Source organism: Manis javanica, chromosome 6 (genome assembly GCF_040802235.1).
Source record: "Manis javanica isolate MJ-LG chromosome 6, MJ_LKY, whole genome shotgun sequence".
Lineage (NCBI taxonomy): Eukaryota > Metazoa > Chordata > Mammalia > Pholidota > Manidae > Manis > Manis javanica.
The window spans coordinates 101,418,312-101,435,949 of record NC_133161.1 but is presented as its reverse complement, the minus strand read 5'-3'; the positions used below and the strand labels follow the sequence as shown (position 1 = coordinate 101,435,949).

The window sequence follows — 17,638 nt, the reverse complement described above, 5'->3', positions numbered from 1 at the left end:
GATTCCTTCTTGCCTCTTCCACATCTGGTAGCCTGGATGTTCCTTGGCTTATGGCTGCAGCACTCCAACCTCTGCTTCTGTCCCCACATGACCGTCTTCCCTCTGTAGCTCTCCTCTTTATAAAATCACTAGTCATATTGGATGAGGGTCCACTTGCATCCTGATTACATGAAAGGCCTAAGATCAGCCAGAATCCAGCCACACTCAGGGATCCCACCAAGAAGGAAATGAGTTTATATTTGGCTGTTTTACCTCTGGCTCTTTTCATGTCTTCCAGATCTCAAACCCACCCACCTCCCCACCACTTCCCCCATGCACCACAAACATATCTCCTTTAAACTTACATGAAGTACTGCTCCTGGCAGACAGAGATGCACATTATTTGGGGCCATATTTTCCCTCTGCTCAAAAACAAATGAGATCACTGAAGTGTACACTGGCATTTACTTGAGACCATGTCTATAATATTCATGATATGGAAATGAGCAGCCGAGTCCCAGAATCCCTCACATCAAGAGTTAGCACTCTGCTGGCTATGAAAACTGCTTCCCTTGCAGGTTTAAAAAATTCTACCCAGTAGAAGAAAGAACATAGTCTGTGGTCTAGGAAGGGAAGTTGAATAACTGCATAGTTCAAGCACCAAACCCTTCCATGTTTTCCTAAAGTATTAGATAGCATTTTAAAAAATCCATTTGTAAGAGATGAGAAAGTCTTGATATGACATTAAGGGTTTGGATCTCAACAACAGTATTAATCATAGCAATAAATGCCATAGAGCATCACAGCGTTTGGTAATGTCTGCCATATGCCAACTACTGCTTTGGTAACTTAAGGGTTATATCCATATTAATATTAGTATCTCATATTAATAGTGTCCTGAATTAGACAAGTCTATTCCATTTATATAGATGGGGAGGAGGCTGAAGTTTGGAGAGAGGCATAGCACTGCTTCTGCCTGCTATGTTGGCAGGTGAAAACTGTTGTATCAGGAAATACTTTTCTCACAAAAGCGAAGTGGCAATGCTAGTGTCACTTGCTGGAAAAAAATTTGACACTGGAAATCGTGAATGTGACTCAGCACGTGAACAACAACACCCTCAGGAGGGTGAGACACTGCTTTATGTGAATTCTCCAAAATGCTGTCATTAAAATATTGGTGATGAAAATCACCAAAAGTTGCTAATTACTCAAATAGTACTTATATGGTGATTGCTAAATATATAGGTAGAAAAACAGCTAGTAAACATATGGCAAACATCAAAACTCCCTGAAAGGTCAGGCTGACTACATGCCAGTTACCAAGGAGCCTGTAGAAATGCCCAAGACAAAAAGGAGAGATGAGATGTCGCCAAGTGGCCCCTAGATCATCACAAGGGGAGTTGACCGGGAAATAAAAATTTTCACTTTTCATTTTCTTTTTATTCTATATGTTTTGGGTAATTATAATTAGAAAATTAATTAATACATTTTAAATAATTAAGATAAGAAAGTCTTTTATTACCAAGACAAGAAGTGAATTGTGAGCTGTTGCTTTCAATGTAACCCTTGTTTGCTTTTTTTTTTTTTTCTTTCTACAACAGAGGCGGACTTTCCTTCTAGCCAGCACACCTGTTTGCTTTTTTAAAGTATATTGTCCAACCCCTCTTATTTTTGTACCCATTTAAAAAATTCCTGGACTTATCCTCTCATCAAAAACAACTAAAAACCTAAGCAAAATATATGAAGTATCAGTTGTTAAGATATTAGACATCAGGTATCACAGAATACTGATCCCCAAGAGAGGGGAGGAAAAACAGGTAGGCCAAATAATTTCCCTCCCTTACTTCCGGTTGAGCTTCGGGACTGAACCACAGGAAGGCGGAGCCAAGCGAACCCCAGCAAACTCACTGAATGGGGGAGAGGCAGGTGGGATCTGGGGCTGTGTCCATGCGGCTAGAGCTACCAGACACCAGAAAGAAGAGATATGTATGGAGAAATAGCTCTGAGAAGCATATCCCTGTGAGGAAACCACCCAAAGCGGAGAGAAGGGGGTGAAAGGACCGAAGGGACGAAGGGAGTGTTCTTGGAGCTCACTTTTCCCAGACAGTATTCAGGGGGAGAAGGTTCTTCCCGAGTTGGACCCCTTCTTCCAGTTTTAAATACTGTTGTGTGGGGCTGGTTTCTTGGATTGTGGGGGTCCCTCTAGGAAACAGTGAGGTGACGAGCCTGGGGAGGAAAATCCATGGGGGAGAAGATGGCCGAATGAAAAGATGGAAACACATCCCTTCAGGCCATCCTGAGGTTGTGGCATTTGACCCCGAACTGCCAACATCCAATTAATGTGCATGACATTAATTACCGCACTGGTCGCTTTTAGTGGCTATTTAGTTATTTGGGCTGAAAACTGCATTTCACTAATATAAACATGGGGGTGTTCTCTGAAGCCTTGCTCCAGAACAAAGTCCAAGGTAATAACGGGGCGCTTTCCTGCCTCTCACGAAAATGTTCTTCGCGCGCAGGGCGGGAAAGCCACGTGCTGGCGAGGGAGGCCCTGAGCTGCGGGACTCAAGCGGAGCAGGAATTCCACCTCCTCATTCCGCCTTAAAAGGGCCCGTCCCCCGCAGGCCCGGAGCGGTCCTCCACGCACGGCTGCTAACGCGCCGCACGCACCGCCGCGCGGAGGGAGGGGTCTCGTCTATGGGTGTTACCTGACCTGGGCACTGCCCCCTGGTCCCGGGGAGCCCGGGCAGGGCGCGTCCCATGGGGATCCTCTGTGGCTCAGCTCCTAGCCTTACTAATGAGGCCGCCCCCACGGAAACGCAGACGGGCCTTAGATCTGCCGCCGGACAGCGATCTAGCTCCCTCGGCCAGACGTGTGCACCTGCTGTCCGGAAGGCCGGCGCACGCCGCGCAAAGACCCGGTCCCTGACCCCTCCGCGCCCCCGCCGCCCGGGTACCAGCCCGTCCGCGGCCCCGCCATCCGCGGCCCCGCCCGCACGGCGCGGGCCCGAGCACGTCAGCCGCGCGCAGGCGCATATCTGGCCCCGCGCTTTTCGGAGCTCGCAGGTCGGCGGCAAAGCCGGGGGAGGCCGGGGTCGACCCGGCCGGGGCAGGGCCGTTGATGGGCAAGACAGGTAGGCGGGTGGGCTGGGGCGAAGGTCGCGGAGGAGTCTTCGTCCGGCCGGGCCCGGGTCGGGGGAGCGGAGGCGCCGGGCGGAGGCGCGGGGCGGGCAGGGCCGGGGCGAGGAGCCCTGGGGCGCCCGTCGTGGTGAATGACTGGTCATTGGGGGACGGGGCCTGGGGCCGCGAGGACGCGCTCGCCTCCAGAGGGAGTGAAGCAGGCCCGTGGTGGGGGCGTCCCCGTGAGGAAGGGTGACCAGAAACGCTTGAGCCAGTGTTTTCCGAGCACTTCGCAGAATGAAAGCCCCTGTCAGTCATGTAATGTTATTGTGCCTCTGAGATTAAGGACTTTACACCAGGCCAGGGCTGGTGTCAGTGCAGCCAGGATCCATATTCTGTGCCGTGCTGCCCCTGGGAGTTAGGAAGTTCTGAAAAGAGCCGCACTAGGAGTCGTCAGTATTTGAATAACCTTTATTCCAATGTATACCTTATTCTAAACACTGGAAGAATATAAAAGAAAAGTTTCTACTAGGCAGAAGCCAGATACCTAGTTAGAAAGACAGATACCACATTCTTAAACAGAAAGTTATCAAAATAAAAAAGATTAAAATGCAGTTCAGAAGTCATTGATAATTAACCATAATTTGTAGATCACAGAAATGCTATAAAGATTAAAGTGAATTGGAAATGGTAACTGGGACAGTGGCTGCGTCACTGATCAGTGTGGGCTGAAGAGTGGTTTGTTCATCCATAGGCATATTTGTTGTGTGAAGTTTTGAGCTGAAAGGGAGAAGACTTGAGGTAAAGTGGAAAGGAAAAAGCAGGGTATTTTGGGAACAGTGACTAGAACTCTGGCCTGTAGGAGGAATCCCAGGATTGCATAGGATAAAGAGGGTTGAAGCCAGGGGAGGGGAAGAGGAGGTTCACAGTAATGTGATAAATGTTCTCGGAGTCAACTCTCTTTGAATTACTCATTTCCGCTGTTGCATAAAAGAGACTAAGATAAGCTAAAATGGTGTAGTGGAAAGGGATGAACTGTCAGGAGAGGTCAGTTCTAGTTTTCACTCTAGTTTATTTAGCTTTATAGTTTTAAGCAAAGTAGAATCTCACTGGGTCTTAGATGCTCATGGTCTTTGCTGAAAAAAATAAATTTATATGTGTTGTGACAGATTCTTTGTAGCACATTAGGGGTGATAAACTGTATTAAACCTGCCTCCTGCACTAAAAGAACCTATGGATTTTTAAGCTGTTTGCAGATAATTTGGGGAGTAAATTTAAAAATACTACGAGTTCTTGGTTTTTACTCTGTTGCAATGCTCTTAGGAAACAGATATTTTCTTAGCAAATTTTTCTTGTGGATTGGCAGGTAAATTCTACACATTCAGCCACATAATACATCCATGTATAATTCTGTTAAAATAACTTTAGTGTAATGTAAGGAGGCTTATAAAAATAATTTGGGGGAAGAAATCTCAAAAGCACTTTACTAGCAGACTGGAAAGCTTGTCATTTATCATAACACTTTCACTTTTTTAATACTTCATGTGAAATTGGGAAACAGATTCTGAAGCGTCCTATTTTAAGTGATCATTTATAAATAAGTTCTAAAAATCATTTAGCATATGATAGTTGTGCATGCTAATGGTGCATGTTGCTGCGCCTCTTGGTGGTGACATCAAGGAGCACTTTGTGTCTGGTGACACTGCACACTGCCTGGAGTGAAGCTGCTCATGGAGCATTTCTGGCACCCCTGATAGTTGGCTCTGTCATCTCTCCTGAGCTCCTTAACTCTCTCAGCCTTGGTTTCTACATTTGTGCAATAGGAAGGATAATAGTAGTTTTCAAAATGTTCTTATATTCATTATTTGCCTTGACACAATGATTTCTCTCACTTTACAGATAGAACTGAAGGCTCAGCTAAAATAGAAGGCTTGTTTAAGTCATCTAATTTTCTCCAGAGACCAGACTTAAACTCCAGGTTTGTTTTTCTTTCTTTATCTACAGATACATTATTCTTACATATGGCCTTTCTTCTGCATATGGATTTAAAATCCTTTGCATCTAAACCTTTTGAATGTTTTCCATATTTGCAGGGGCAATTACAACTATAACAGTTTAACCTATAACAGCATTATTAAGTCAAGTCTTTATTCTTTTATGTCTGAAATGCTTGAAATCTATTAACTACATATTTCCCTTCTATGTGGTTTATCCCTACATTTACCTTAAAAATGAAAAGTCCAGTATACATTTCTTTAGATAAGCAGAGATTTAAAAAGTATGCTTAATGTATTATAGCTTTGTTTTCTGCTTGATACAGACTCTTTCACTTCATTTTCATCACTTCTTACAGAACCTCTAAAATGCAGGCCTCTGGCTCTCGGGCTGTGCACCTGAGTGAATGGCAGAAGAATTACTTTGCAATTACATCTGGCACATGTACATCAGAACAGAAGGCAGATGCCTACCGAGCACAGATATTACGCATTCAGTATGCATGGGCAAACTCTGAGATCTCCCAGGTCTGTGCTTCCAAACTGTTCAAGAAATATGCAGAGAAATACTCTGCAATTATTGATTCTGACAATGTTGAAACTGGCTTGAATAACTATGCGGAAAATATTTTAACTTTAGCAAGATCTCACCAAACTGACAGTGACAAGTGGCAGTCTGGATTGTCAATAAATAATGTTTTTGAAATGAGTAAAGTACAGGAGATGATGCAAGCTGGCAAGAAATTCAGAGACTCTTTGTTGGCACCTGCTGATGCATCGGTAATAATCCATAAAGAGGCTGTTGCCTCTAGTTTTCCTAAATTTAGTGTTTGTGGAGGTTCTGGGGAGAGTGGCCCATTAGCTAACTCAGGTCATGGTACAGATAGGACCCAAGACATTTCAGAGAGCAATCCTTTAAAGTACCCTCAGAATGCCCAGCCACCTGTGGTGACTAACACCAGTCAGGTGTGTCCTACATTCCCAACACCTTTTGGTGAGTTAGCCACTGCAAAATTCCATGCCACACCATTATTTGGAAATGTCAAAAGGGAAACTAGTGGCTCTCCAAAAGCCAGCAAAGGACAGCATACATTCTTGTCTAATCAGTCTTGTTTTCCTGCTGGCTGTGAAAATCCACGGGAAAGGAAAGCTTTTTATGGTTCTGGTACCATTGATGTGCTTTCCACCCCAATACAGAATAAGGCTTTTAGTAAAACAGAAGATAGTGGCCAAGGAGAGGAGAACAACCTGCCTACTTTTAAAACTGCCAAAGAGCAATTATGGGTGGATCAGCAAAAAAAGTTCCACCAACCGCAGCGTGCATCAGGGTCTTCATATGGTGGTGTCAAGAAGTCTTTGGGGGCTAGTAGATCCCGAGGAATATTTGGAAAGTTTGTTCCTCCTGTACCTAAGCAAGATGGGGGAGATGAGAACAGCGGAGTGCAGTATAAGCCCTGTGGTGCAGCAGCCACAGAGCCAGCACAGCCAGAGGAGCGTCTGAAGAACTTGGAGCCAAAGATGATTGAACTGATTATGAATGAGATTGTGGATCATGGCCCTCCGGTAAATTGGGAAGATATTGCAGGGGTAGAATTTGCCAAAGCCACGATAAAGGAGATAGTTGTGTGGCCTATGATGAGGCCAGACATCTTTATTGGTTTACGGGGACCCCCTAAAGGAATTCTGCTGTTTGGTCCTCCTGGGACTGGTAAGACTCTGATTGGCAAGTGCATTGCTAGTCAGTCTGGGGCAACATTCTTTAGTATCTCTGCTTCCTCCTTGACTTCTAAGTGGGTAGGTGAGGGGGAGAAAATGGTTCGTGCATTGTTTGCTGTTGCAAGGTGTCAGCAACCAGCTGTGATATTCATTGATGAAATTGATTCCTTATTATCTCAGCGGGGAGATGGTGAGCATGAATCTTCTAGAAGGATAAAAACGGAATTTCTAGTTCAGTTAGATGGAGCAACCACATCTTCTGAAGATCGTATTCTAGTTGTGGGAGCAACCAATCGGCCACAGGAAATCGATGAGGCTGCCCGGAGGAGGTTGGTGAAAAGGCTTTATATTCCCCTCCCAGAAGCTTCAGCCCGGAAACAGATAGTGGTTAATCTGATGTCCAAGGAGCACTGTTGCTTCAGTGAAGAGGAACTTGAACTGGTTGTACAGCAGTCTGAAGGGTTCTCGGGAGCTGACATGACACAGCTTTGCAGAGAGGCTTCCCTTGGGCCCATTCGCAGTTTACACACTGCTGACATTGCCACGATAGCACCAGACCAAGTTCGACCTATAGCTCACATTGACTTTGAAAATGCGTTTAGAACTGTGCGACCTAGTGTGTCTGCAAAAGATTTAGAACTTTATGAAAACTGGAACAGAACTTTCGGTTGTGGAAAGTAAATGGGACAATTGGAATCAAAAGATGGCCTATTTGTAGCCTTTTAGTATCAGAAACTGGGAATTTACTAACTGTGCTTTTAGTGTATATTTTGAATTCTTACCTCAAATAAGATAGAATGACAATAACTGAACTTTACAATTGATTATTATACAACCCTCATTTGTCTCCCAGTTATTACCTGCAGTGTAAGCCTGTGCAAACAAAAGAAGAATGAACTTTGTTTCTAAGAGGCCTTTCTTTTGAAGATGTATAATAGGAATAGCATGCTCAGTTTGAAATGAAAAAAATCCCATTTGTATATGAGGATGTGTCTGATTTGTATAACTCTTCTGCTGAAGAATTTCTTCTGAACACCATGAAATTCTTAGTGTTGGCTAGTATAGGGGTTTACATTCAACAGTGCTTGCTTATTGTTTAATTGTTCTCCCCAGAAGTCAGAGTGAAAATGCCAGTTTTTTGTTCTGGTTTGTAATCTCTAGTGATTTTCTTCCCTTACCAGGTCTAACTAATGAATACATGCTCAGAAATAGCAATTTTTAACCTAATATCAGAGACCTGTCCACAGAATTCAAGGTGAAGAATGTACCTTTTCATGGGGTAGGTGATGCTTAATAATACATTCACACTACTTCACAGCCTGTAGTATTCTCTTTAAAGATTAAATGTTTTCACATTTTTATAATGGACCGTTTTGTTTTACAAGTCATGCATGTTCATGGGAGAAATAGAGATGAACAAAAAGAAAATAAAAATCACTGTTACACTACCACTTTGGGGAACACAGTAACACACACATGCAGGCTCACAGTGGAGGTCATGCCCATGTCATGGCTGACAGCCTTTCCTGTCTCAGGCCCTGCTAGGTGGAACAAGACCCACTTGCTAAAGAAGCCTCCACACTCACTGTACTGGTCTGTTTTCAGGTATAAATTAGTTCCTGACACTCCCATGTAAAAGTCCTCCACTAGATTCCTATTGAATTGAAAATAAAATCCGAAGGCCTTCCTAGAGCCAAACACTATCCCTCTCACTCTCTTAGCTCCATCCCACTGTCTCCATTCTTTTTCAAGATGCAGCACCCCTTTGCCCATGCAGGGAGTGTGGTAGGCAGAATCCTAAAGATGTTCCCCCAAGATTCTTGTGCCCTAGCTGTTCATCACTGGTGTACAGGCACCAGTGAGAAGGCACTTTGCAGCTGAAAGGTGGGTGTGGGTTTCAAGGTCAGGAGGCTGTCCTGGGGCAGGTGTGCCGGCCAATCTAAGTACCCAAGGCCTCAAAGCAGGAATCTTTGGCTGGTTAGAAAAAAGAAAAGCAGAAGAAAGGTGTGGCAGTCACAGAACCCAAGTATGAGGATTCGGGATATAGGTGCCCATGTGCTAGAGGGAGAGACCTCTGCTAGCAAAAAACAGACACCCTACTATGTAGCCACATGGAGCCGAATTCTGCCAACATGAATGAGTCTGGAAGTGGCACCCCCTAGGGACTCCTGATATGGGTCTAGGCAATCTGATACCCCCTAGGGACTTCTGATGGCAGACTAGGCAAGCTAATACCCCCTAGGGATTCCTGATATGACTCTAGGCAAGCTGGTATCTTGTTGTCAGCCTTGTGGGGTCCAGCCAGAGAATCCAGCCAAGCCTTTCCAACTTCTGACCTGTGGACTGTGAGATAATAAATGTGTGTTGTTCCAGGCTGCTGAGTTAGTGTTGATTCCTACAGCAGTGATTAGAAAGTTGCATAAGGAGTAAGGGCTTTTATACTTTCTGTTCCCTGAGTTTGGGAATCTCTTCCCTTATCTCCTCTCATGGCTATTCCCTTGCACAGTTTCTTTAGAAAGACCTTCCCTGGCCATGTGTAAAGTAGCCCCCACTAACTCCACACCTGTCCCCATCACATTATCCTGTATTTCATTGGTGAATGTCACTCACTGGAATATTTATGCTTACTGTATTTTTTTGTTCCTGTCTGCTTCACTCTTCCGTATCACACCTATAAGAAAGTTCCTTACAGCCAGAGGCTTTCATGCTCACTTGAGAACCACACAGGTTTCTCCAGACATTCTAGAACCCAGTGCGGGGAGTCACCCAGAGAAGAGCAGCTCACTGAGGGAGACCTTAGTTCAGGAGACCGAGCAGACCCTTGAGAATTCCTGGACCCAGAACGCAGGCAGCCACCACATCAGCTGCTGTGTCACAATATTGCCACAAACATAGCGGCTGAAGACAACCCACGTTAGCAGTTTCAGTGTCTGTGGGTCAGTCTTGCCTGGGTCCTCTGTGTCGGGCTCAGAGAGCAGCAGTGCCATGCGAGGCTCTAAGGGAAGCTCCACATCCAAACTGGTAAGGGTCAGGGCATGCAGTTCATTGCAGGTGGCTGGACTGGGGACCTCATTTTCTTGCTGTCCTGCCCACAATTTCTTGCCATGCAGGCCTTCCCGGCATGGCTGCTTGCTTCCTCGAAGCAAGTGAGGGAGAGAGTCCTGACAAGACGGGCATTAGTCGTCTGCACGGCAGTCACACAAGTGACCTCCACACCTTTGCTGTATTGTGTTGGGTAAGGGTCCCACTTAAAGCTAGTCCCACCACAGCTGTGAAGCAAAGGCTAGGGAAACAGGAGGGAGTTCTAACCACCAAAATAAAAATGTTAGTGGAAGGACCAAAACAATGAAAAAGGCTGGACCAAACTAGTGATATGGAAGAATCAGATGTGGCGTTACTTCAGAATTTTCAGCAGAAAGATGAAGAGATGGAAATTGGAAATAAGTGGCATGAAGGATAGAATCCAGGAAATTAATGTCCATGTAATGGGAATTCTATAGGAAATAAAATAGAGGAGAGGCAGTAGTAACGTTAATAAGAGCTGATCATTTTCCTGAGCTAAATATAGGAATTGATATAAAAATAAGTCCACTGAATGCCAAGTAAGAATTGAGGATGGGGAATAAATACCTTGGTTGATAGAGGTTCTCCAGAGAAACAGAATCAAGAGCATATATATGGATATATATAGGAGACTGATTATAGGAATTGGCTCCCATAGTCATGGAGGCTCAGACAACCCTGATTTGTTCACAAAGTTCTGGGGGCAAATAATTTTGAGATTATAACTATAGACCCAGGCTATTAAGTGTAGGACTAAAATAAAGTCTGATTTAGACACAACAGACTCCAAAATTACATCTCACAAAGTCTTTGGAGGGAAAGCAAAAGGAACCCTCAAGGATGATCTAGACACAGTGAAAAACTACCCAGGATAGAGACCTTAGCGAAAGGAAAGATGCAGGTGTAACCAACAGCCACAAGCAAAGGAACAAACATTATGACTGGGTCTAAATAACTTTTGAAAATGGAGTTGTAAAGTTTAGTGAAACTTAAAAAGAGTTGTTAAAAAGCAGTAACATTAAAAAGAATCTAAAACTAAAACTCCAGATGTTTTCAACAGGGTGAGGAGAATAAAAAACCCCTTGCTGATTTTTTATTGTATGTTTTGTCTGAGGGAATTTGGTATATATTCTGGTCAAGTCTTCAGGTTGTTTGAAAATACCTAGGTTTAGGGGCAGGGCTTGGTGACACTGAGGCTGAAATGGGGCCTTATGGCAGGTACACGGGTGATTCAAGGTACATGCCTCGTAGGGAGGCAGGTTGGGGGGACTCAGGCCCTGTGACTGCACGGATTGGAAGGGAGCCATGGGTGAGGACATCTCTGGGAACACTACTGAAAGCTGTGGGCTTGATACACAAAACTTGTAGGAGAGTGAGAAAAACCCCAAAGTAGGAACACATTTCTTTTTTAAAAGGATAACATTGTCAGGAAACTGGAATGCTACTCTTCAAATAAGAGGACTTAAAAAAAGAAAGAAAATCAGGTTTTTAGAATAATATCTGTAGAGCACAGGAAGTCATTTAGTGCAAGCTGCTATAAACCAATAAGGCTCCGAGTATTTAGAAGATAGGATTAATATAGTACAAAAACAGAATGAATCCACTCAGAAACTCAGGCACTGGCCCCATTGCTCGGCCATATGATGATTTGGAAACTATGCTAATAATTAAACCAAATAAAGGCAACTCCAGTTTTGCCTGGAAAATCATCTTAGTAGCCATTTGGCTCCCTAGAGAGAGGAGGCTGCCTCCTGTGTTTTCACAGAATTGCTGCAAAATCCTTGAGGGGTGGGGAGGTGGAATTAAATGAAGCTGGCCTGGGACAGCTGTTGTCAAGGCAGCATTATCAGAATTCTCTGAACAGAGTAGAACCTTTTCTGTAAAGTCACATGAGGGGTTGTAAGGTGCCTACCATAAATGTCAGCCAGGAGCTCCACTGAGAATGGTTACCCTTCACAGTCTCTGTCAGCAGCTCAAGGGAAATAGTGTTTCCATTGTAGTCACAGTTTCACTGACCTTTCATCTCTTGAGTGGGTCAAGACATCTAGAGCAGATCTGTTCATAGATAATACAGTTTTAAATTTTCTAGTAGCAACATTTAAAAAAAAACAGGTGAAATTAATACCCACTTACTGTCATTCCAGCATGTAATCAATGTAAAAATTATTTATGACACACTTTACATTTTTTTTTTGTACTGTGTCTTTGAAGTCCATGAGTTGTTTACATTCCCATCACATCTCAGTCTAAGTGACCTCACTCCAAGGCTCCCCATGCACAGCGACCAGACTGCCATCTCGGATGGGGCAGCTCCAGAACGCTGGGCATCAGCTCCCTGTTTGTAATTAAGCAGTTTCCTTGAAACTCTTGTATATATGTTCAGGCAGCCTAGTGCAGTAGAAAATAACTTAATTTCTATACCTTTAAAGTTAACATGGAGGATGCAGCTTCTAGAATTAGTGAATTTCATAGAATTTCACAAGTTAGCTTATGTTTTAACAGTGTCACCACAGATTTTGACACTGGTTTTTAAACATGGTCTGTGTTTATTATCAAGCATTTTGCTGCAACGCAGGCTCAATTTGTTATCCAAACTCATGTGGTGTGAATTATATGATAGTAATTATTATCTATTTATAGGATTAGTGTGCATTTTCCATTCTAATTTATAGATATAGAGGAAAAGATAAGTGAAATTTTACCTATAAGTAATTTAGAAGTTCTTAATGTATATTCAGGCCCCCCCAAAAAGGGAAGCTATACAAAAATAATAGCATTGTTTTAATAACAAATTTTCAATTTAAAAATGTCATCAAAATGCTGATATTGAAATTTGAAACTTTCACAAAGTATGTGTATTTAACATTGCATTTTTAACTTACTGTGAGACAGGGACTGTGGGTTTAGGCAGACTAGGGTGAAGGCCTTCAGAAAAAAGCAAACAAGGAAATTACAGTCAGAAAAATGTACCAATGTGCAAAAGGAGCCCCTACCCAAACTCTGTGTTAAGCATTACACAAAATCAGAGTCACACTAATTCTCTAGGGTAAAGATACCAGACTAGGAATACAGGCGTTCTTCAGTGAAAGCAGTTAAAGCTCAAAAGGCCAGGAGCAACTTGGCCTGGAATGTTTAAATGTTCCCCAGATAAAGAAAGGTACCTCAGCATAACCTGTGACTTCATTGTGTCAATTAGATCATGACACCTTAAAGTTTTCCTTAGCCTGCTAAAAGGCCCAACTTACTTTTAAGTTCACCTATATGCTGTTTCCTTCTCTAATCCTAATCAAGTAATCTGCAACCTGAGCAAAAGATTAATTTGGTAAACAAGCCCAGCTATAAAGAGTTAAGAAGTAAGATTCTTAACACACTCTTTAGCAAACAGACAACAACCCAGCTCACCTTGGGGGCAGGGCAGGTGGTCTTAATTTATATGCTCCCAGAGGGAAGCTCCTATCCTGAGAAAGAATCAGAACAGCAAATTTCTTCTGTTACTCATCAGAAATGAGCATTCTGGGACCATTCAACAAGTCTGCACCCCTAGCCCTTTACCCCTATTTCTGAAAATCCTTAACTACCTATAAATCTGCTAGACAACGCACCACCACGGGCTCTCTTGTCTGCTCCCAGCGTGAGCCAGGATTTCTGTCCTCTAACTTTATCTCTAAATAAAAGCCTCTCCCTTGCTCTCCTACCTTGAATGTTTGCGAAGTTCATTCTTCGACTCCGTGAACAAGAACCCTGGTATCAACTTGATCATGTCCTTATGTTCATTTTAATACTTGGGACAGATGACTGTGCATATTAAGGAATGATCATAAACTGTTTTGAATGAAATCACTCATTTAGAATAACATTACTATTCAATCAGCATTGATTATTTAATCTAAATATGTAATATATGAATATATGTATGTCCCATTTAAGGTAAAAACAAAACTAATAAAATTTGTTTAAATATGTCTGTCTAAAATGCAAGTTCAAAGGTTAGTCTGATTAATCCAATGGAAAAGAAAAAAAAATTTTTAAAGAAAGGATGAATGAACTATAATCTTAAAAAAATAAAAATTAAAACCTTTAAGACGTCAGGAAAATGATTCAACAAATCAGGATTCACAATAAATGTGAAGAACTCCTCAATTAATAAATAAGCCCTCATAGATTAGGTGAAAAGGCAGAGTTCAATTAGATTACCTTTATAAAATGAAACATGTTGAAAAGAAAGGGATGGGGACCGATACAAGCAGGAAGTGCTAACAGCCAGCAAGAGCAGCACCATTGATCCCAGTAAAGGACTAGTCAGGGTAGAAGCAACGAACGGGAATCAGGAAACTTTTATGCTGATAAAAGCTTACTACCTTTATGCCAGTCATGAGCCTTCACACACTGAGCCAAAAAGCATCAAAATGAAGAATTAAAAACTAGAAATTATTAAAACACCAGCAAGAATGTGAAAATATTGATAAAGCCCCACATTGGCAAAGATTTGGAGAGCAGGGCATTGCCCCTTAAGCTGGGGACAGCGCAGGTCAGCCCAGCCTGATTGGGAGGCGATTTGGTCATACCAAACAATGATTCCACTTCCAGGCATCTGTACTACATAAATGAGGTCATCGAAGTATTTTAATATGTGAAAAACCACATAGCCTAAATATCCATCAGTGGAGAGTTGCTAAACACTTTCCTTGGGTTTCATGCAGGGGTTTTAAAAATGTAGATATAAGCTTATACACTGAAGGGTATATAAGAGCTCCAGCCCCTGTGGCCCAGTGAAAAAAGCAAGGTGCACAGTAATTCATATGGGTCTGTGCTTAAGTAAAGGGATGCAAAAAAGCTCCAGAAGGATGTACATAACAAGGGTGCTTAACTCTCTGGGGTAGGAAGTGGGGGTGGGGATTTCTGTACCTGACTTTACACACACACCATGGCTGTTTTGATTGCTTTACTCTTTTTGTAAAAAACTCATTGAAATAGTATTTTGAGAGTATTGAACATAGCTTTGTTGAATATTAAAGAGTGTTTTTTCTAAATTATAGGAGCCATTAGGTTTGTTAGTAAGTTATGGGGAGGTAGAGGGAGAGAACTGGTAGTCCCCATTATAGAAAATATAAGCATTGCATATGGAAAATGGGGCTTAGATGATAATGACTGAACAGAAAATAAATCTTTAAAAACGAAGTTGAAAGTCTCCATGTTTTGTGCATATATAAGGTTGTATTTAGAAGTAAACCTCACAGAATCAGAATCCATAGCAAATAGTCACTCATCCAATTCCAAATTGAGCAGATATATCAAAATTGCTTTAAAAAGCAGCTGTGAGACAAATACAGATTTCATCTGCATTTTAAGAAACTGAATGATCAGAAACCCATTTTACAAAGGAATCTTTGAGCAAGCAACATATATGAATAACATTACATCTTTGACCACAGAAGTGGATAAACTATTCTGTCAGAGTTTGGGTTCAGGTAATGTTGAGCTCCCACATCTGGAAGAAACAGCATGGCTATATACATATACATGCTTCTGACCCAGGGGAACACTGTGACCCCAAATGTCTGATGAGCTTCTGGAAATGTAATTTCACCAGATACAGAAAATTGCTGTAAAACTAGGGCATGATTGTAATTTAAGGGAAATGGTGCAGATAAATCCATTTTAATGGATAAGCTTAGTAGATGCAAAATAAATATGTCAGTACTTCATTATTTATTCCTTTCAACTGGTCTAAATTAGAATGGAAAATGCACACAATATCCAATCTGCAATTGTCCTCATAGAAATGAAAAAAAATTTGTTTTTCCTAAGCTATATTAGTACTTTGAAAAATTTAATCCCACTGTATAATTAATTTCAAAGTCTCTTTCTTTCTGACTCTTTTTTGATTCCACTACATGAAACACTGGGCACCTTTTCTGTGTCCAGGTCATCAAGGTCCACATCCTTACCACTGAATGGAGATCACAAACTCTTTTGATCAAGTGAGTCTCTTTGGACTCAAAGGGTCAGTATTTTCATTCAGCAAAAAATAGGTTAGTAAGGTTGGATAGACATCCGTCTGGCATTGCTGCTAGACTGAAGAGCACTTGGTGAAAAGCCCAACCCAGGAAATCTCAAAAAAGGCTGTGATACCTTCCAACTTGGTAACTCTTGGTTTATTGAGCACTGTTATTAAGTAGTGAGCAAGGCTTGTCTTTCTTGCAGCCTATGCAACAGGATAGATTAGGAAGGGGAACTAAAAATAAACTTCACTATATAAGATGCCTTTCAATTCTACCCAAATTGAGGAATCAGGTCATAGACACTTGTTCTAAGAAATGGGGAATCCAATGTAGTATTTCCTTTATTGGATTAAATGGGCTAGTACAGTTTTCTTAATATTCTAAAGAAAAAATTACATTTTTAAAAGCAAGGAAACAAACCCCTTGATTACTTGATAAATGATGTTACCAGCTTAAGATAAATCATCTCTAAGACTAGTTTATCAGCTTGCAATAGGAAAAATTAAACAGACAAAGCTGAATTTTATATGAGAAAAAAAATAACACATTTTCTATGATAACCATGAAAGTAGCCCAGGGTTGAAAAGTAAAACTACTGACACTGGATCTTTCTAGTATAAAACTCTAGAATGTAAAATTCTAGGTATTAGAATTTAAGAATGTTTGTGTTCTTTGTCTCTTTTTAATGTTCTCTGTGTTTTATCTCTCTATGTTTTACATTAGGAGACTATTTCCAATGTTAAACATCATATAAGAAGAAAACGAGAAATATGTGCTTAGAGCTATGAGGGATGTGCTCAAGATAAACTAAAACATTGTTTCTTTTCTTCCTACCATGCTCCCTCTTTCTTTCTCTGTATTTGTAGTTTTCTTCAAGTATTATTTGAAGCTTTCTGATTAATATTTGGAGAAAAAAGTGATTTTAATAGATATCTTTAAAGAAACACTAAAGCTCAGAAAATTTACCTTTGCAAACATCTCCTCTTGAGACAAAAATTCAAGTATTCCTTAAGGGTCCCTCTGATAAATTCCTACCTGGAAGTCCTATCACAGATTCTCTCACTTCCAACCATTAGTGAAATCTTAATTTTTATAAACATTTTAATGCATATATCAAAATTAGTTATCATAAAATATGCTCACTGAGGACATTTTGAAAAGTACATAATATATACAATTTCACAACCCAGAATGTTTTGAGATAATTCTTTGCAGGTCATTTGCTCCATGACACAGAGAATAATATACTCTTATACAGCTAGAACTACACTGCAGACATAACTCACTAAAACTGAACATACTATATAAATGGCACTCCACATTCCTACAAACTCTTCAGGGTTGCATAGTATTCCATGGCATGGATGTACCAACCTTTACTCAACTGTAAACACCCCTGATGTTAACCCATTGCAGAGGACAAGATAGTTAAATGTGGAGAAAATTCCTATAGGAGCAGCAGAGACCTATGTGGGCTTCAGAAAAATAGGAGGCTGACAACCTTGACAAGAGACCCTGAAATTTATCTTCCTCAGTACCTGAGCTAGTAGAGAATGTGAAGGGTTTCCCATGGATCAGTAGCATGGACACCCCCTGGGGCCCACTCCAGAGCCACTGAATCAATTGCCTGTAGTTTAACAAGCTCCCAGGTGATTCACATTCATCATTTGAAAAGCTGTGGCTTAATGCGCTAGAGGAAGTTTCATGCAATTGCATGATGTTGAGCAATCTGTTTAGGCAGTATAGACAGCAGCCTTTGAGATA

At 41.7% G+C, this 17,638-nt stretch overlaps 1 protein-coding gene across 1 annotated transcript; it reads left to right on the top strand.

Annotated features, from left to right (window-relative positions):
* Positions 1 to 2,981: 2,981 nt before the first annotated feature.
* On the top strand, positions 2,982 to 15,050 carry FIGNL1 (fidgetin like 1). Its single transcript, XM_073239132.1, has 3 exons — positions 2,982 to 3,113; positions 4,999 to 5,077; positions 5,453 to 15,050. Exons 1-3 carry the CDS (start codon positions 3,101 to 3,103, stop codon positions 7,488 to 7,490), a joined length of 2,130 nt encoding a protein of 709 aa, XP_073095233.1. The 5' UTR covers positions 2,982 to 3,100; the 3' UTR covers positions 7,491 to 15,050.
* The last annotated feature ends 2,588 nt before the right edge of the window (positions 15,051 to 17,638 follow it).

Excerpts from the sequence above, each read along its gene's own strand:
- FIGNL1 (XM_073239132.1), top strand. Across the intron at positions 5,078-5,452 it reads AGACCAGACTTAAACTCCAG|AACCTCTAAAATGCAGGCCT; the intron begins GTTTGTTTTTCT and ends CACTTCTTACAG.